The sequence below is a fragment of the Glandiceps talaboti genome, chromosome 2, assembly GCF_964340395.1.
Source record: "Glandiceps talaboti chromosome 2, keGlaTala1.1, whole genome shotgun sequence".
Lineage (NCBI taxonomy): Eukaryota > Metazoa > Hemichordata > Enteropneusta > Spengelidae > Glandiceps > Glandiceps talaboti.
Window position 1 is genome coordinate 20,274,810 of NC_135550.1, and position 21,122 is coordinate 20,295,931.

The 21,122-nt window shown below is 35.2% G+C and overlaps 2 protein-coding genes across 2 annotated transcripts; one reads left to right on the forward strand and one right to left on the reverse strand.

The window, feature by feature from the left end:
- Positions 1-25: 25 nt before the first annotated feature.
- On the forward strand, positions 26-8,110 carry LOC144451452 (BTB/POZ domain-containing protein 17-like). The gene is made up of 3 exons (XM_078142294.1): positions 26-194; positions 1,835-2,284; positions 3,204-8,110. Exons 2-3 carry the CDS (start codon positions 1,865-1,867, stop codon positions 4,293-4,295), a joined length of 1,512 nt encoding a protein of 503 aa, XP_077998420.1. The 5' UTR covers positions 26-194; positions 1,835-1,864; the 3' UTR covers positions 4,296-8,110.
- Positions 8,111-11,679: 3,569 nt separating this feature from the next.
- On the reverse strand, positions 11,680-20,911 carry LOC144449208 (WD repeat-containing protein 20-like). The gene is made up of 4 exons (XM_078139719.1): positions 20,713-20,911; positions 16,470-16,652; positions 14,669-15,886; positions 11,680-13,379 (listed from the first exon to the last, which is right to left on the reverse strand). Exons 1-4 carry the CDS (start codon positions 20,881-20,883, stop codon positions 13,341-13,343), a joined length of 1,611 nt encoding a protein of 536 aa, XP_077995845.1. The 5' UTR covers positions 20,884-20,911; the 3' UTR covers positions 11,680-13,340.
- Between the last annotated feature and the right edge of the window lie 211 nt (positions 20,912-21,122).

Below are 21,122 nucleotides of genomic sequence, written 5' to 3' on the forward strand. Positions count from 1 at the left end.
TGAGATGGTAGGCGCAGGTGCGTGTTGTTTATTTCTAAAAGAGTGATTTGTAATGCGGAGCATAATCTGATGAAAAAATAGTATGTTTCACAATATTGAGAATACTAAAGTGTGAGCTGGAGCAGACACGGGTTCACCCTCGATTACAATCACGCATAGCTTTGTGTCCTTTGTTTAATTTAGCAATTAATAAGGTAGGTGAAATATTTATACATATATAACGGAATGATTTAGTGTCGTTTATTTCAAACATTCATTGTGTACTACTTCCTATTTTTGTTATCAATGTATACTTTTCATGTATTCTGATTGAAGTAGTATATTTTGCTTTAATAAAATTGATGATGATGATGATGATGATGATGATGATGATGATGATGATGATGATGATGATGATGATGATGATGATGATGATTGATGAATGATGATGATGATGATGATGATGATGATGATGATGATGATGATGATGATGATTGATGAATGATGATGATGATGATGATGATGATGATGATGATGATGATGATGATGATGATGATTATGATGTATTTATGATGGTGATGGAAATGATAAGAAGTCTGTAGAAATTGAATTGTTCAGCATTTTTAGATGCTGGTGAATTTTGAATGAAAAAAAAGTGTACATGTTGGGAAAAAATTAGACCACTGTAGTATTTATTTCAGCAGTGGTAGGGATTTCTTTCCCACAAAAATAATCCCCATTTTCAACCATTCAGCTAAAGATGTAAAGTTCAACCAAAAGAGTGTCCTTGTATCAAAGTTTACAACCATTGCAAATAGTAATAGAAATTATTTATGTATGTGCATATGTATAACTCACTTTCTTTTAAAATAAAACAATCATGGAACAATGTATGTATACATACATACATACATACATACATACATACATACATACATACATACATACATACATACATACACATACACACACACACACACACACACATACATACATACATACATACATACATACATACATACATACATACATACATACATACATACATACATATATATATACAAACAAACAAACTATTTTAGAGTTCCATATTTGGTATGGCATGTTGAATGTGTGATTGGTTTCCATTTCTTTCAGATTTGAATTTTATAAGATTATATTTGTTTACAACTGCAAGCAATCAAACTGTTTACTTGTGGTGCATACATGCATCTAATTTATCATGAATGGTATCCCCACTAGGGATTCTATAAAAGTCAAATTGAAATATTGAGTTGTTTAGCATAGTTGTAATAGTTATCTGCAGGGGAGGGTATCTAAACCAATAAACAGCTTCCTATGTTTTCCAAAGGTGAAAGTATGCATAAAATTACTGTAGTTTGATTATGAGCAGCTAGTGCCAAAACATAGATACATTTTTTTGTAAGACCAGCTCTGACTGACTTGAGATTCACAACTCTGTCTGATAGACTTGCTACTAGCCTATCTGTCTTACATGCATGCATGTAAGGATATTAGGTTTGTATACTGGGAAAGTGAAGGCACTCTCAATGAAGGCAAAACATCAACACTGTGTATACTATTGCTATAAGTTAGATTGTATTTGGATCATTTTTAGAAGGACAATTGGACTTCTAGATTATGATGTAAACTTTCCAATCTAACAGTGGAATTTGAAATGATGTGATTATAAGTGTCTAGGATATCAGCTAGTTTGCCGAGAAACTTTAAATTCAAAGTGTATCTGTATATATTAACTCAGAATGTGTACATTGACTGTCATCAATGAGTCATCAGTAATGAATTATTCCTGTGCTGCACTTTAATTAAACTGTCACATATTCTTTCTTTTCAGTTTCCAGTTGTACGCCGATTAATATCTTTAATGGATCCAGCACAGCCACCCCAGCCAGCCAACAATGCAGTTAATGCAGTTGGTGCTGCTGTAGCACAGCTAGAACAGCAGCATCAACAAGACCAGCAAGCAGACCCACCCCAGCACATCGCTGTAAACGAGAACAGTTCACAAGGTACCGGCAGTCAAGATTCTACACAACCTTCCACTCCATGTAGTGCTTCTAGTGGTACATCATTTGGTAGCAGTTCATCGGATGGTGTAGAGTGCTTTGGTAATGAGAGGCACACCCTGGCTGAACAGGCCAAGTACTGTAACAGTTCAGTGCTGAGTGACATCAAGTTGAAAGTAGGAGGAAGAACTTATCATGCCCACAAACTGATGCTGGTACGCTCTAGTGAAGTCTTTGAAAGAATGTTCAGTTCTGAATGGAGTGACCGAAACAAACAAGTAAGTTAACATATTGCAAGTTCTTTGACATGTTAAAAAAGCAGCCATTGATGATAGTAATTGTCATTACCGATTCTAAATCTTTTATTTTATGATAATACATGGTAGATATTAATGGGCCATCATGAAAATTCTCATGTATACTCATGTATACTCATGATCTAAGAGCAGAAAATATCAGAATAGACAAGAAGACAAAAGTGTCTTTGATTTTAAAAAGTTTGATATTCTCTCAAAACAATATATTTCAGTCAGATGTTGTTAATATGTAGTCTAATTACAAAGAAATGGCTTTTACAAAAAAAAAATGGGATAGTCTATTAAACCAACATTTCTCAGTCAAATGTTGTTAATAACGTAGACTTATATTATATAAATGCTACATATACAATATGTGTTATATTTAAGCACAAGGAACATAAAATGTGTTGTTGAACCAGATTGATGCATATCTACAAAATGTGAGTCATCAAATACATTATAACCTAAATATACTCATACTACATACACACAGTGTGATATTGTTAAAAGACAAAGTTCACAGTGACATCAGGGTATGTTACACAAGCAATGTATATTTATAACAGGACATGTATTAAATTATTTTGAAATAGAAACCGTTGATGTTGTGACTAAGACAAAGACATGGCTAAACCCCAATGGCATACTAGTACATTATTGTGTATATATGAGACACATACTGATTTGTAAACAGTAAGACTTGATGGGGGTTATTGACAGAGTGGAATGGAATATTCATAAGCATGGAAACAGCTGTGACAAGGATTAGTTTGAATCATCCCAGTGGATGCTGTAAATTAAATGTCAAATAAAACGTGTGCAAAAAAAAAAAAAAAAAAATTAAAATGTTTGACTTTTCATTCATATTTACAGTTTGCTCTTTATCTTTTGATTTCAGGAGGTGGAATTAGTTGAGGAGCCTTGTTGTGTTGATAGCTTTCCCCGTTTCTTGAAATATCTGTACAGTTGTCATGTAACTTTAAACATTGATAATACACTACCAATCCTTATACTTGCTGACAAGTATAATGTCTGTGACCTTCGCAATGTCTGTGTGAATTATGCTACTTCATTTATCATACCCAAGTTGCAGCTGAAAGATGTATTTCATGTCTGGTTCCAGTATGCCACTAAATGTTACCACAAGAAGTTGATCGCCAGCTGTGTGATGGCCCTGTCTCCGAAGGCTGATGACATCATGTGGACGCCGGAATGGGATCATGAATGGCTTGATTTAGAGAAAGATCAACTCATTGAGATTATTAAAAGTTCGGAGTTGAACATTAAGGATGAGTACTCCCTCTACCTTGCCCTGGTGAAATGGTTACAAGCTAGTAAACATCCTGACAGACAAGATAACATGGAAAGTTTATTGAAAGAGCTGCTCCAGTACATCAGATTTCCAATGATGACAGCCAATCAGTTGTGTGAGGTAGAGAAGAGTTCTCTGACAGATCAGTATCCAGGATTGTTCAATCCATATCTCATGACAAGTTATAAGTACCATGCCCTTTCTTTGGAGAGTAGAGGAGCCATGAAAGAGTTTACAACCTCTAATTTTCTCCTGCGAAACTACACTGAAATACGCTGGGACAAACGAATCATCATCTCCAGCTTTTCCCAGTTTTCAAGATGTTCTGAACTCATGCGTCGATTTTCAACTCGGTCCTCAACCTTCCCCATCACTAGTTGGGATTGGGAATTAAAAATCCACCCCAAGGGGTTTTCAACCAGCATGGATGATTTCCGTGTCATTCTCTACTCTAATTTGATTCTGGATCAACCAAGACCAATAGAATTCATGCTGTCTATAGTAGATAGTAACCGACTGCTGAAGTGTGTCACCGGAAAGAAGAACTTCTCCAAGACAAGATACACAGCTGATACAGAAATTGATAAAAAAGTGTCTGGTCAGGACCTGGCCTGTGATTCTGACATGCTAGTAAACGACAATCTCATCTTGCAAATAGTACTGAAACCAGTAGAATAGAATCACTTCACACACAGGTTACTGAGTGACATCAAACTTATCTAAACTATAAGTGTTTTAGATTAACTGAACTATATCTCTTTTATAGCCTACTATACTTCTTCATACATGTAGTTGTGTGACATTAGAGTCTGATCTGTACTCTCTTTTTTAGCTTAATAATATTACACTCAGTAGTACTAAACCCAGTAAAATAAACTCTTTTCAGTAATTGCATTGAATAATACAAATATGAAGAAAAAACTTTAAAGTGAATGAACTGTACTATCTCTTACTGTTATCAAACTTAGTCAAACTAAAACTAGTAAAATAAACTCTTTTCAGTACTGTAATTGCAGGATTTTAAAATATGAATAAAAATGGAAAAACTTTGGTTAAACTATAAGTGTTTAAGAGACTGAACTAAACTCTCTCTTTAGACTTGTAGCACACTTGGTGCATGACAATTACAGCTATTAGCAACGCATGAATTACACTAAGTTTCAAACATTCTCTGTACCATCAGTGAACATATTAATTATTTTCACAAGGGAATCACTTTTCCCTGTATGTGGTTGAAACAGCCACTTGGGTGTTCACATTCATGGTTTCCCTCTGCTAAGTAGAAATATCAATATGTCATATAAAAATAACATAGAAAACTTGAACATCAATTTTTCATGGGCTCAACAAAAATGATATTCCAAAGTATTGTGTATACGTGTATATGGTGTCATTGGATTTATGCAGGGTATATTAAAAGCAACATACGGATTCTGCTTCCTAAGATAGCTGAATTTAAATGCAGTGTCAAGAGTAAGAAACTGTCACAGTGATTGTTTACCGAATTTATGTTTAATATAAATGATAATGGTACTGTTGTTACAAGTACTGATGTAGTTTGTATAACTGTAGGCATAGACCCTACACGTGTAGGGCCTATGTAAGGTCTATGTTGTAGCCCAGTGACATGTCTTGGTGTTACTATCTCAAGCAGCTCTCCACACCAAATGGAGACCTCCCTTGAGACAGTTGTTGTTACTAGTTCTAATGTAGTCTATGTATAACTGTAGCCCAGTGATTGTGTTTATAACATTCTCGCAAACCAGAGCTGATATTTCTTGTGAAATAGCAAGTCTTGGATAGTGTCATACAAGAAGCTGTGGTTTACAACGATGTTGTGTTACCATCTCAAAAAGCTCTCTATACCAAATGGCGTTCTTCGCTTGAGACAGTTGTTGCATATATGTTACAAGTATTGATGTAGTAAATACAGCTGTCTGAGAAGCATAGTTACAACCATACTTGTTTTAAAACTGAAAGTCATAACTTCATCTGTACACATGAAATTAATAAGTATATGGATATTCACTTACTGATAGCCTGTATAACTACAAGGAGTATGGTAGTTAAAACTTACAATTACTGAGGTATTTGTATCTACTGTATGTCAATTAATATGTATTCCTGTCAATATTGTAGATTGCATGTCAACACACATAAAATGTACAAATAATGTATTTATCCATGTATAAGTCCCTTGCTCAGGTATAGGTTGATTCATGGCAATAGTAGTAGTCATGGCAAAATGTTGAAATTCCCTATATTACAATTATATCATTGTTAAATGGTTTTGTATTTGACCAAATATGCAAAGGGGAGGATAAAAACATGGTTGCATGGAAGTTGTTTCCAGTATGTAAAAATATTCAATCCATTACTTTGTAGAATTGTTTGTAGAAAGAGCACTTGAAGTACACAAGACCATTCCTTGTATTATACATAGCGTAGTTGGTATTAATTAAGTGGTGTAAAATATGTAATGGTAATGTTATAGTTTAGTCAGTTTCTGACTTTGTACTTTGTACTAGTATAAACATGTTTCACCAAATGTTCTCATGTATCCAATTGCTTCAAAACACACCTGTTCCAAAATGCCATATGAAATAGTTGTGAAGCATAGAAAGAGTCAAGTTCAAGCTATGTGAAACCTGTACTGCCATGATACAGCTACCTTTACTAGATATGTGGAAAATTATAGAAGCTATATACATCCATGACAAACAGCTAAATGACAGCTCATTTGTTTTATTGTTTACCTAGTGATGAGGATCCAAGAAACTCGACCTATGATATTTACATGACGTTATTCTCATTAAGTGTTCAATGTACTGGAAAAACATAGTTTGAATCTTTGGTTTTTGGAATTTAAGAGAAATTATTTTGTCAAGGATGTAGCTATGTACAATATCCACGTATCTACATACCGTAATATTTGACTATTTGAGTACAAAAATGATATTTCCATTGTAAGCATCTATAGAGATTATGTTACATTGAATGTCAAAAGCAATAACTTCAGTAAGCTTTAACTTCAGTTTTACAGTAATGTTAACATTTTTAAATCATGAAAAATACTGATGGGAATAAGTTCCCATTTAAATATATGATAGTTATATTTTTAGGAAGCAGGTATATTTAGTGTTATTCCCCTTCAGATTAAAATAAGCGATATTATTTGATGATGTATCATGACTTAGTTTAAATTTAGTTAGATTATAGAAGTGTTTAGTACTAAGGCAACACACGTATGTCCCATTTTTAAGTGCAAAGAAAGTGGAATAAAAATCTTTCAAATAAATGTTTATTAATTACCGATACCTCATGTAGCATGAGCACTGACTTTGTCTCTGGAACGTTTTATGTGCTGCTAAGAACTCTGTATTTTGATATGCCAGTTCCAAAATGTGTTTTTCTTTTCATACCGAGTAGTTCTTTTTCATTCGCATTTCCCAAGTTTGGTTTTTATATATTTATTCAAATTTTCTACTCATACAATAGTATTGTTCATTTTGTATGATTTTGTTATACAATGGTTATTTTTTTATTTGTTGTATATTACACTTTGGTTACAGTTTTCTAATTTTGAAGATTTTCAACTCATACATGAATATTACTTGTGTTATTAGCATACATCAACTGTATATGGAATAGCTTCAGAAATTATGACAGCTCACCACACTAGTCAAAATTACTGACTAGTAAAACTCATACCTACAACTCCTTTGATTTGACTTGGTAGGCAAATTAGAAGTTACAGAGCATGAATCAGAAATGAGATGAAAACTAAGCTTCAGTGTACATAAATATGTTTTGTTATATGTCTATACTTACATTCCCTGAATTCTACTTACTTTGTTTTCTTTGCATTATTCAAACATATCTCAGTTGTGACATGGTTACTGGTGCACCATGTCATAGTTATGTAGAGACAGACAGATGGACAGATGGAGAAAGACAAACAGGGAGTCAGTCAACCAGAGAAATGTTCTCACCATGCCAGACACACAGAGACAGACAGACAGAGAGACAGACATACAGACACAGACAGACAGACAGACAGACAGACAGACAGACAGACAGACAGACAGACAGATGGAGAAAGACAGATGGGGAATCAGACAACCAGATAAATGATCTTACCATACCAGACACAGACAGATGGACAGGGACAGTCAGACAGATGGTCCCACCATACCAGACAGACAGACAGACAGACAGACAGACAGATGGGTTGTATAGTATTGGTGGTGGTCAGGCAGTAAGCTCACATAATGCCAGTATGGGTTCAAATGAATTCCATGACAGCATACTGATACTGACATTGATACTGGTCTTTCACATATGAAGATTCTACCCAAAAAATACCATTATAGCAAGAAATAATGGGATTACTAAACTTTAACTGCCGAGACTGTTGTATCACTGTCACTGTATGTCAGAACTAGATGTCTTTTTTAATGAATTTTTTATTCAACCCTGATTTTAATGGCGAGTACACTGTAAATCCTTAAATCTTAAAGTCAATTTTATTAATTTTGAAACTGTTGTTTTAACTTAGTTCATTATAAATTGGAAATTTATGTATACTATTGCAATAAATGTATATACATGCAGCTATCTTTGATGAGTTTTATTTGATTGTTATGTGTGGCTACAGAGGGGAATGTTTTCATTTGTATTGTCTCCTATTGTACACCAGTCATCATGAACAAGGTAAAGTTTAGACTGCATGAACAGGTATTCTATAAAGCAACATTACATTGTAGCCATGATGCTGAGATTTCTAAAGCAACCCTGGTGCCATGAAAAAGTTCAAAGCTGGGTTGTATGGTTTGTACACCCATTGATACCCATTACATCATTTGTCGTTTATAGCTACCATACATAACTCTTCAACCATTGTTTGTCATGCAGTCAATACCAGATCTCAAATCATTCTGCCATGATTTTACCTGACACACACACACACACACACACACACACACATCCAATGAATGCATCACACCTAACTACACATCATATACACAATCCATGTTTTCCCATGTACTTGCTTCAGCCCCTGGCTCGGCCTCTAATTGCATGAATCTTCGTATATTACGGGTACCTACCTTTCATACAGCCCTTAGTACACGGCTAAACTCTCACATCCAAGACATGGCTGGTACAGGGGTGTTAGCAGCCCTGTACTAGACAAGGCATGCAGAGACCCTGTAGCAGGAGTTTTATTGACATGCTGTACATGACTTCATCATGGTTGTTCACAATACCCCTGTACCATACATATTTCAAATTACCATTCAGCACTGTACACCATACTTCAACCATCACAGACATCACATTTACAAAACTTGAAAACAAACTCAGTAAATGACTCAAGGCTTAGTAAATTTTCATTGTATTATGTCATCATCAGTATATGATTTACAGCAAGTTGATGTGACTCTAATATGCAATAAAGAAGTTTCACAAAAAAAGCCTGACTCGGTATAAATAGGCACATGTAAATCTGGGCATTGGTACTGCTAAGTATGACTGACATAACTTTACATTGGTAGTTTGTACTACACCAAGCCATCTACTTTGGTTGACTTCAACTACCTTGGTGGATGTACAAAATTTGAAATTTAAAAAAAAAAGGTCATTAGAGCCCCATTTCAGATGTAACCAAGTAAATATCAGGTTTGTGTATGAATGACCCTTCCCATGCCAAACCACTACCTCTGCTAGGCTTTGAAACCGACCACTGTTCATGACACGTTTAAAGTGGGCTACACACTAGAGATATTCATTATTGCTATCCAATGCTAGAGAATTAGTTTTTAATTAAAACAATTTTTGGTCCATTTTTTTTATATACAATTTTGATATAAATATTTAACTTTGAAAGTTGGAGAACAGTATTAAGAAACTAACATTGGTCACTTTCATTAGATAAAAGGAAACTTTTTTTTGTTAACAAACAAGAAGTCTGGTTTCTTGTCTTGCAATTACCGAAACAAGTTATGGTGAGGTGTAACAAAATAGCAGCTGCATTTAAACAGAACACAAATTATAAGTGAATAGAAATGATCACGTCATATTTTGGTATGTACAAATCCTCTTCCCTCGTCACTTCTTTTCTCCGTTACTTGCACTTTAATATTAGTATTCTCACAATACAATTTGTGTCTAAAAATAGCCTTCCTCAAGCTCTTGCAAAATCTTGTAATTACTCTGCTAACACTAGCATTACCGTACATATGGTTTGATAGCAGATTTGTTATTAGTTGATTTCATTTACTGTTATATCCCTGGTGCTAGCCGAGGTAGTGGTTAGCTTGTAAATAATCCATACTCTAATCATTTTTAGTCCAGTTTGTGGATATATTCAAATGTCAGGTATAATTTACTTTCTGAGCTTTCCTTTGCTAGTTTTCTCTCTGTTTGTCGTGAATGTGATATTTTCTTTTCTTGACATCCACATATACATAACTGATGAAAGTTTCAACTGTGTTGGCAAAGTTAGAGATTGATATATCCTAATACACACAGTGGAATTATCCGGCCAATTACTCCTGTATATTTTATGTATAGTTTAACTATGTAATACATACATTCTACAATGAGGACTTCCCTATGTAAATACATATACAAAGTTCAAGGGCATGGCGTTGGCATTCTCCCAAACCAGAGCTGTTATTTCTTCCGCCTTACTACGAAATAACAAAGTAGGCACGTACTGGACGGTGCCGTAAAAAGAGGCCGTGGTTTGCGACAATGGGAGTTAGATGTACACTGTACTGACCATGTCATAGGATTGGTTAAGAACTTTACAACATTGAGTCAAATGTTCTAATGCCAGTCATACAGAGAACTCCAAGGTTAGCAAATTGGAGCCCTCGTAGCACTGACTCGGGTCTATATAAACTTTATGCTAGCCATATGTAAAATTTCCAGGTGATGAAATTTAAGACTTCTTAGATGTATTATGTATTTCCTACTAGTCATGTTTAAAACTCAAAATATGTGATATTGTGTTATATCTCTAAGCCAATATCACTGAGATCTTTTCAATATCAATTTAGAATTTCTCTGTCAAGAACCACATCTATTTATATTCCCCATGTTCAGACCTCCCAATATCAAATCAATTCTCTCTCGTCACCAATCATTGCATCGGTATCTGGTCACACATTACAAAAACTGGGTAATCACTTCAAAATTGTAGTATCATTCATTATTGCATTCAGGAGACACTGATGATGAATATCACCTGTTATGACATTGATAGTATATCTATATCATACTGTCCACAACTGGAATGTACAGCTGACAAATCTAGAGCTCCAAGGCAGTGAGTCATGTGGCGATCAAAAGGAGACCTTCACGGTCTTCTGAAACAACAGCTGACATATACAATCATATGCAATTCAGAAAAGTCTACATCACTGGAAAGATAAAACCAGCAAGGAAAGCTCAAGAACTCAAAAAAAAAAATGCATTTCATATCTACAAACATAGAGAAGTGTTTACATTGTGAAGCTTGTATCACCTTACCATATATGATTTGAGTTCGGATCATGGAAGGCAACTTCTAGTTGCATAAATGTCAAGGAAGTAAATAGAATTCACCACATAATGTGTAGCATGTAATTTACAGACTGAGATTCAGGAATCAATTGGCTTATCATTTTTTGTAATTAATATAGAAATTTACCTTTCATCAAAAAATCATCAACTTGTTATATTACAACATAAAGGTGGTTACGATTAACATCTTGGGAATAGTTGGGTTTTTTCGTCTGTATGGTACAGTTTCTGTGACAACTTCTATAGGACTAATTTTGCTATTTTATAGGTTGTTTCACTGTGTGAGCATGGCGGTGTAAGCAATACCTCCACAGTGTGAGTGATACTAGCTTTCAAGGGCTACCTGCAAATATTTCCTGACAACATGAATAAGTTGTGTTTTCTTTACCAGCCCTTAGGTATGATGTAAAAGTTACAAGAATTGATGCCTTTACAGAGTGTCAGGTTAGTAGTCAATAACCCCCCCCCCCCCCCCCCCTCCCTTTGAATTCTTTCTTATATCTTCACCTTCTTTTGGGGCTTTTTCAAAATTCACAGAGTCTTGTTTTTGACCATTCAAAATCCACAGAAACTGCACCATATAGAATGATTTATCTTCTTCCCTTTTTTTTTCATCACAGACATTTACTGCACAGTCATAGTATTGTATATGATTCAGCTAAGTGGCTTGTCTCCAGTCTCTTTGCATCCTTTACTTCATACATACATATTATAAAACCAAGTGTGTTTAATTTTAAGATGATGGGAGTTATAAACTAGTGGGACAAACTTCATAATACAGCTTATCAACACACTATTTTAAAATCATGTAATCACTGACTTATACAAATTTCAAATTTTGTTTCATAAGACAGAGTAAGTTTCTGGTACAAATGTTTCTCCCAGTAGTACAAGGGCTGCTCTAGACTTTAAGATACATCGTGTAACGCTGCCTTCACAGATATATGTGAGGGTGCTGTCACAGCATACCTCACAGATTAGGGATGCTACAGAGGACCAAATCCATCTTGATCATTATGCGTTGTCACATGACCACATGGTAACGACTATGTGACAACAAAAACTGTTTGACTTTGGGATGGCCCAGTGTTGTAGTCTGGATAAGATAGTGCAAAAACGTCTAGGCCAGGAACTCTCTATGCCTGACATTATTGTTTGTGGTTGTAGCCTTCATTTTGTGTGGACAGACTTACAAATAGACACACAGTATATCTACAGTTTGGAGTACATTATTTCGTACCGAGTACCAAATTTGTTCATTTTGATTCTAAAAGATGGACACAGATTTTTTAATGTCCATTATGAGTGATAATTGTGTATATTGACATGGTACATAAAAGGAAATGTCACTGAAAAGTTGAGGGTCAAAAGTGAGAAAGACTGGGACAATGAAAGTGTCTGTTCAGTCTGCAAACATCAATAAATGTGTCCTGTCTTCCAATGATGTACACTCTTTGTCATATCAAGGCTACAGACAAAGCACTCTACTTACTCTCCTAGCCTTTATTATCAGTGCTTCTATGTTCTGAGTATCTACCATCAACAAACAGGTAGTGTGTCAATTTAGACACCGACTCTCCAATCTGAAGTGGATTATTTGAGCACAATGGATAAAAATATATCCAGTTCAATTGTACCTATCTGACCTTGATAAGAGACTGGGTTATTAATTGTATGTACAGTTGTTGTTTTCATTGACCTTTGACCTGCTGTAAGGTTTATCAGTGCAATGTGATATAACGATATATTAAGCTTTTTTTGCCAAATAATGCATTACATTATGATTGTAAATTGTTGTCAAGTTTGTAGTAGGTCATATGCCAATGAGTGATTGTGGTATGTGGGTGACAAGTAAAGTATACATCACTAAGTGACTGTAGTACATTAATAAATGACTGTAGGGTGGGGGGGGGGGGCGACAAGATCAGACTGTGCAATATATGCCATGTGATACTCCATAATACTCTATTTTTGCACCATAACCCGTGGTTTACAATATTTGCACTAGACTATGGTCCAATAGTATAATTTGTGTCGACTGAAGCATTGAAACTGGACTCTTGGTTGGCCACGTTTGCACCAATGCAATGCACTGCATTGAGTAACAATATGACTACACATGTCGTCATACTGTAATGTCTTCTGTCTTGTATGCTAAACCACTGTGCCACCTGCACTGTGTTGGGACATACCCTGTGTACAAACAGACAAAACACAATTAATGAAATTAAGGTTGCAATTTTAGATGAATGTGTATGAAAGCTATACGGTACAACTGAGACATTGATGATAATATGTGTACATGTTTCTTTGCTACTATAGTAAGTGTAAGGTATTGCTACATAAGTACCAGAGACTACTTGCACCAGTGCACATGCATACTACGGTAGTGGTATTTGCACTGCAGAGCAATACTGAAAACATTATTGCATACCTGCATGCAAATGATATGCAATTGAGGAAGCAGTCATGTACACAAAGTGCGTGATCACATAGAGTCATTTTTATGGAATTTTTTTGTTTCTGATAAACATGTGTAATATCAACAGAACCCCATGCTGCATGAGTTCCAGTGTGGGTACTCAGGGGTACATGTATTTGCACTCATGCTTGCAGTGTTTTCAGCTGCACATAAACTAGCTATGCTTATGAAAGTACTGCTGCAGAGAACACTGCAAGCACTCGTACAAATACCACAAGTACACCACACTTGCACTCATGCGTTATGGGGTTGTCATATTCTCTGCTGCTCCATCATACTAATTGTACATAGCAATATACTGAAATAGATATTTTCAGGAAAAGTGTTTATTTTGGCTGAGCAATAACTAACCTACTGTAAAAACAGTAAACAATTGTGGAACTGACTATTTCTTTTTCATAATATTCCAAAGAAATATCCACAACGTGAGATTAAAAGCAATTGCTGTATGACAGATCTGATATTTTAGAATCAATAATACCACATACCAGTGAATGCTGGGTTTGGCTCTGGCACTGAATTTTACGTTATGTGTTTCTATTTCAAAAGAACTATATTTTGATGATATAGTCTACCTTATGTTGTCTGATGATAAAATTGAGTACTTTTATATACATAGTGCAACCTCAAGGATATCCTTCTATGTATAGGAAGTGTACAACTAGTCGGATAACACTGATGTGTTTTTTTTCAATTGTGTTGTAGTTTCTGTTTCAGAAATACTAAATACATACAGATTAGATTTAATAGATTAAGAACAATCAGGCTACTTCAGTATATTATCTGGAAGATTGTACAACTATCACTTCAGAGCTGAATTTTAAATCTCATGACAATCACATGCAATACACATGGAAGATAACAAACAGATCTAACAATATCAAAATACCTATATGTAAAATACATGATCAGACATACAAAGTACAATTTGACAGCTGTTTTCAGATATCTCTTATCAGCAAACACATCGAGTCATTTATTAACCTTGCGAGATACTTACCACTTTACCAGGTCTTGCCCAAGTACACACAAACCCTTCTTGACAAGATGTAACAATACAGTCTTCCCTGAACACTAAAGCAGTGAGTCTTTCATGGGCTATCTTTTTAACTACTAAAGCTTCCAGCATTGGAATTTCATCTAGTCTGGGGCACATGGGTGTTCCAATGGCCCTCATTGCTTCTTCTAGAATCCTATTGTGCATCTTACTGAGTGAGTTCAGTTTGTCTCCACTTTTACTGGACACACTGTTCTTCTTGTCCGATTTGTCATGTTTGTCTTTGTGCTTGTCAGAAAGACTTAGTCCAGAGATTTTACTGGTTAGATTGCCCATATTAACATTACCGTCAGCATTTCCTGTTGCATTGGCTACGGGTCTACTTGGATTGGGTGTACTGTTACACCTTGGTGGGGGACTTTGTAGACCAATCTGTGTTTGATTGACAGTAAATGTATTGGTATTAGTCCTACCACGGCCTAGTGGATGGTGAGGAAATAACACATCCTCTGTCAGGTCCCATAGACATATTTGCGTATCTTGGCCTACAGATCCAAATCTGTATGTTACAGTCGGCCTATTATCATCTGGATTAACAGTTGATGCTCGACTACCGGCTCGGTCTCTACTCTCACAATTGTTTATATGCGTATTAAAATCATCATCACTACCAAAAAAGTCTCCGTGATTGTTTTGAGTGTGTGTCAAGTAGGAATCAAATGATACAACACTGATCCAGGATTTGTGTCCGCGACCTCTAGCGATCACTTTCCTCTCATGAAATGAATACACTGTCACCAAATCATCCTCACCTCCCGTTACAATGTACTTGCTGTCTGGACTCCAGCAGACACAAAGCAAACCGCCAAAGTAACTCTTCATTTGTGCAAGTAATTCCATGGTATCATATTCAAATATGCGCAAGAAGCCATCTTGTGACACAGTTGCCAAGTACTTGGAGTCTGGTGAAAATGCAAATTCATTCAACGAGCCCTCTCCTACGACCCATCGGAAGATGGGATTACGAGTGGATTTACTTTTACAAGTATAAATTGCATACCCATCTCCATGTTTCAATGTCTGATAATGTGGAGCAGTGTTGCCTACAGGGTGCTCCTCGTTGTAAAGGTACATCTGACCACTTCCATGAGCTACAAGGAATAAGTGTTCAGATCCCGGAACCCATCTCAAACATGTTACCCTTGTCTTATCTATAAGTCTCTGTAATAGCAAAAAGACAAATACATATTGAGTACAAACTACAATACATAATCTTCATCATTTCACGCATCATAAGGTAGAGTTACCGACTCTGCACCTAGAGCTTTGCTTGCAGAATTGCAGACTTTACATGCATTACCAAATCTTCTTTAGTCTAGAATACTAACAACTAAAAGAGACCCTGCACACAGAGCAATAGCAAGACTAGTAGATAATCAACAGATGATGTCATTTTCAATACTCTTCCATAGAACTCTTTTCAGATAAATTAGTTCGTAGAACCCTCTCAATATCAATCCTGGTATAAGCATAGATAATTTTTACATACAACTGCTGTTTTTCCTGAACTATCAATAATGACATACAATGTTGACACAATATATCTTTATGTATTATAAGAACCTTTGTATAGTTCATACTGTCAGTTCAAATACTTCAATTTATGCGAAATACAGCTATGTTCATAAATTGATAAAAATAGACTGAACATTTTCACAGATCAGCTTGTATCCGAATTTAAGACATGTATAACTAGGATGTTATGATTCACATACACACAACAGAAACACAAAGAATGACTTACTTCCTCATTGAACAGCTTAGTATTTTCTTTCTTGATCGGATCAATGAGTTGCACCTGGCCGGCAGAGAAACCAACTAGTAAGGAAACACTCTGACTACTGCATGTGAAATGATTGAAGTCATGACACGTTGGTATCGTACCTTTGTAGGTTCGCTTATCGATTGGTTTGGTCAAGTCTGCAGCCTACATTCAAATAAGAAGAATATCTGTTACTAGAAAAATTTTAAGGAGTTAAAATTAGGTTGTTGAATATTACTCATTGTATCTTAGGGAGGATGGTGAGAAGTGTATACAAAAAGTGAACTCATCATGAAACCTTTTGTACAGAAAAAAGACACCTGCAGCATCTAAAATATTCCACACCTTTTTATCCTTATATTGTATTTATACAGAAAGACAGACAGGGTTTTACTTGTAACCTATTAATTTTGTAAGGACTATAATTTGACTGATGTTATAACGCAACCAGATTGCTTATCATAATATTTGATATGACACAAATCATAACAAACATATCTAAAATTTCATGATGTGTGATACTATCACAATGTACAAGTTAATGTAGTACAATGCTACAAACTTTACATAACACCACAGGTTGGAATCAGACAATGCTTCAACACCTTTCTGGTTATATAATTTTATAATTTGACAAAGAATGATTAATTGATTGCAATACATATTTACAAATTACTAACAAATTCGTGTGGAGAATTTACCATCGCCGTTATCAATTAAGAAATAATTAAAAGTGCTGATTGAAAAATTACAATTTGACACCTGAAAGTATCCTCCTGAAAAAGGTACAGTAACTCTTGAATGATAACACTATGGATGAGTGAAACACACACACACACACACACACACACACACACACACACACACACACACACACACACACACACACACACACACACACACACACACACACACACACACACACACACACACACACACACACACACACACACACACACACACACACACACACACACACACACACGAAATATTTCAGGTGTCTTATACCATATGTTCCCAATGACTATGAATAATGAAACCACCATGCTATAGTGATTATATCATTAAAAAAGAAGCTGCAATTGATATATTAGTATAACAAGGTACATAACTGGTGACATATAATGTATAATGAAGGATAGTCACTGCTTGATTACACAATTCTGCTTTCAAGCTTGTCTGCAATGACTTCAGGTGAAGCCATAACCTGTCATTAAAGATTATGCCAATATTATACGAATAGCAGGTGAAGTCTTGACTCAAAAAGTACATCATTATGAAATGACAACTTAGTGGCTGAAGCTCTACCTCAAAGATTACATCAATATGAAACAACAATATAGCAAGCGAAGCCCTACCTTGTCACGAAAAATTTACCTCAAAATGAAATGACTTATTTTGCTACCAAAGATAACATCAATATGAAAGTCCAAAAACCTACTTTGTCATAAAAAATTACATCAGTATAAAGATACAAGGATAAGAATCTTGATACACAATTAAATTGTCAGCTAGACTTGATATGAATTTGTCTAATGTAGATTATGAAGTAAGAGTCTGCAATTCTAATATTTGTAAACAATGAAATGAAATTGGAAATAAGTGTCAGCACAACAAAGTATTCCACATGTCAGTTCTCCTAGCTCTATTTCAAACACTGCTGATAATATACAATATCCATCACTGAACATTACTTTCTTCATATATTCTGAACATAACAACCCAGTTCTAGGTATTCTGATGATTTATTGTCTTATGTTAAATTCACAGCAATCATCTATTTATGTAACTGATATTTGTTGAAACATGTCAAGAAGTCTAGAGAAAAAATCCAGATCAAATACAAAATCAATATTCTTGGTCTAATGAGATGTCAATTAGTCTGGTAGTCTTTGTGTAAGTTTCATTAAAATTCCATAAATATCTGCCACTGCACTAGCAACAGATTGTTAGTCTTTCAGCTGAAATTCCATCATTCACAAGACATTTATCAACACACGTCATTCACCATAATAATTACTCATTTTTGTTGCTGTCAATTTTTCACATTTCTTTTCATGTCACGACCAGGAACAACATCATGTGTGTAAGTTTCAAATATATGTAGCTTACTTATTTTTTGAATGTTTTATTCTAATTAAACAGAATTAATTATAGCCCATGATAACACGATCTAAATGCAAATCACAAGTGTATAACAAATAAAATAGGATGAAAAGAAAATATTCATCATGAAATTACTATCACCAGACTAAACTGTCTGAAGATATATAAAGTACTTTAGGCTGAGATAACTGTGGTGCACATAATAGAAATTAGAAACCTAATGCATGAATCACTATGCTGTAGTTACTTCTCCAGGAATGCTGGGGTCAGTTTATTCCTTAAGACATGCCACTTGTGTTTATATAAGTGCAGTCTACCACTAGAATTACTACTTCAGCCTTGGTTTATTTTTCATTCTCTATATATATATTCACTGAGAAACAGAACCACACACAAGTTGGCACTGAGTAAAAATCATGTTATGCTAATCTGTGTGTACTTTTTTTTTTCATGAAATCATGCAGAGGAGCAAAAGAAATTTGGGGCTGGGGCAAACTCTGGTGGTATATGAAAGAATAACTTTGCTTAGATGTTTCAGTGATAAAACATTTTGTCATGAGGACAGTGAAATATAGTTATATTTTCTATTTTATCAAGACTTGTTTGGCCCAACATACTTCAACATTTTTTCAGCACAAGCCATAGACATAAAGATTTATAGAATAATGGAGTGTCTATTGACAGGTATAACATTTGACATGGCCTCAATTTTGGCATGGACACTTCCATTGTCTGGGTATGCAAAAAAACATTGCCTCAGTATCTTGAATCCCAAAATTTACAAAATATATAGGGCTATTTGATAAATCATGTACTTCCAATGAATAAGTGTGATTATATTCAGGTTCTGTTTGCCCGTTGCAATCAACAAGAGCCTTCATTGGATCATGTACTCATGCATACTTTACAGTGGCTGCTATGCGATTGCGACATGTTCCATCTGATCAATTGATAATGAATGTTAGGGATGTAAGGATTTTACATGTAGTTTCTAGAAAATTAACTTAGACATTGCAAGTGCCTCATACAGAATCATGATGATGTGTTTGCACTATGTGGAGTTTGTAGTTCAATTTTCACTATTGTAGTTGTATGTACAAACACTGGATACATGTATACATCCATATTATGGTTTGGCATATTTGGAAATCACCATACACATAACTTTAAGTGCCATAGCAATCACTGTCTAAAATAACTATCTTATCTTTGTGGCAAAACACATGAAATTGAAATGCATGTCAGAAACATGACATGCTGCTGACAGGCGCCTGTCACACTCAGCCATAGAATAAACCTCACACATACTTCTTACATTGAACTCATTACAGTAGAGACACCAGGTCACATGATTCCTTAGGGATTCAAGCTTACACTCAGTGGTCTTGTTCATTTGGTCTGTAGCTTTATAATGCAGCTCACAAAACAAAAGCACTGCAGTTAAGTTTGTAGACCAAAAAGAGTACAGAAATTTCAATTTATAAAATACACAGTTACACTAATATAAGTTTTACCTTTGAAATATACTATAAACAAATTTCTTCACTAAAAAGTGGGTTAAACTGACCATGGTCAAAATATCTTGTGCAAAAGTAAAGAAATCTTACAGAACAAATTTAAAGCAATAGCTATCCTTGAAGATGCATTGTGGGGATTTCACAAGAACAACAGCCTCAGATATCACTGTCCAATCTTGAAAAGATGGCAGCAACCACGGTTACACAGTCTACTTCCGCTATCAACAAGGGGGTCACATAGATAAAATGATATCATCAAAACTTTACATAATGATTATGGATGGTACCAAATCGAATAAAAGGAGGTTGATTTGCAGGTTCCATGTTCATATTCCCTGTCTGTTTATTTACACGAAAATTGACACGGATAGAGTTGCAAGAACAACTGCAATTATTCGTGTTTTCAAGTGCTGCATGCAAAGCAATCTGTCTAAATCGACGTCGCGATGTTGACACACGGTTGTACCATACCATTTGCCACATTTTCACGATCCGGATAAAGACAATTGACATATTCAATCAACATACGGATACGTATGATGCTCACACTGGGAAACACCCAAAGAAGCTCGTGTACAATAGAAACCTGTCAGTTTACTCACCTTTCGGATACCCTTGTAGATATAAAAATACAATTCGCGACCAACATTGAAACAAATTCTGTCACTATTGCCAGTCGGATCCTTGACGTTGATAAAAGACACTTTAACAGGATGACAGCTTTGTGCATTATAGGGAACTCTATTAGGTCTTGAGTATTCAGAGAGGGTCATGAGTTTGTAAGTCCCCTCCCTCGTATTAAATTGAGTCTTCACTTCGTCTTTTCCTCCTCCCTCCGCCGCCGCCATCTTGAATTCGACATTGGGAAAATAAGAGTGCCCGGATGTCTGCTGATCAAGTAGTATATATCGATATACTCATCTTTGCGGTGTATACATGACATTTCACTCATACAGTTCTAACAGACTGAATAATACATTTTTATTGTCAATAAATGACTAAAATGAAGGTA

Bases quoted from the DNA above. Each gene is read 5' to 3' on its own strand.
- LOC144451452 (XM_078142294.1), top strand. From the start codon at position 1,865: ATGGATCCAGCACAGCCACCCCAGCCAGCCAACAATGCAGTTAATGCA. The intron at 2,285-3,203 runs GTAAGTTAACAT...TTTTGATTTCAG, and splicing joins GGAGTGACCGAAACAAACAA to GAGGTGGAATTAGTTGAGGA.
- LOC144449208 (XM_078139719.1), bottom strand. From the start codon at position 20,883: ATGACCCTCTCTGAATACTCAAGACCTAATAGAGTTCCCTATAATGCA. The intron at 16,653-20,712 runs GTGAGTAAACTG...ATTTGAATGTAG, and splicing joins TCTACAAGGGTATCCGAAAG to GCTGCAGACTTGACCAAACC. The intron at 15,887-16,469 runs GTAAGTCATTCT...TTGCTATTACAG, and splicing joins CTAAGCTGTTCAATGAGGAA to AGACTTATAGATAAGACAAG.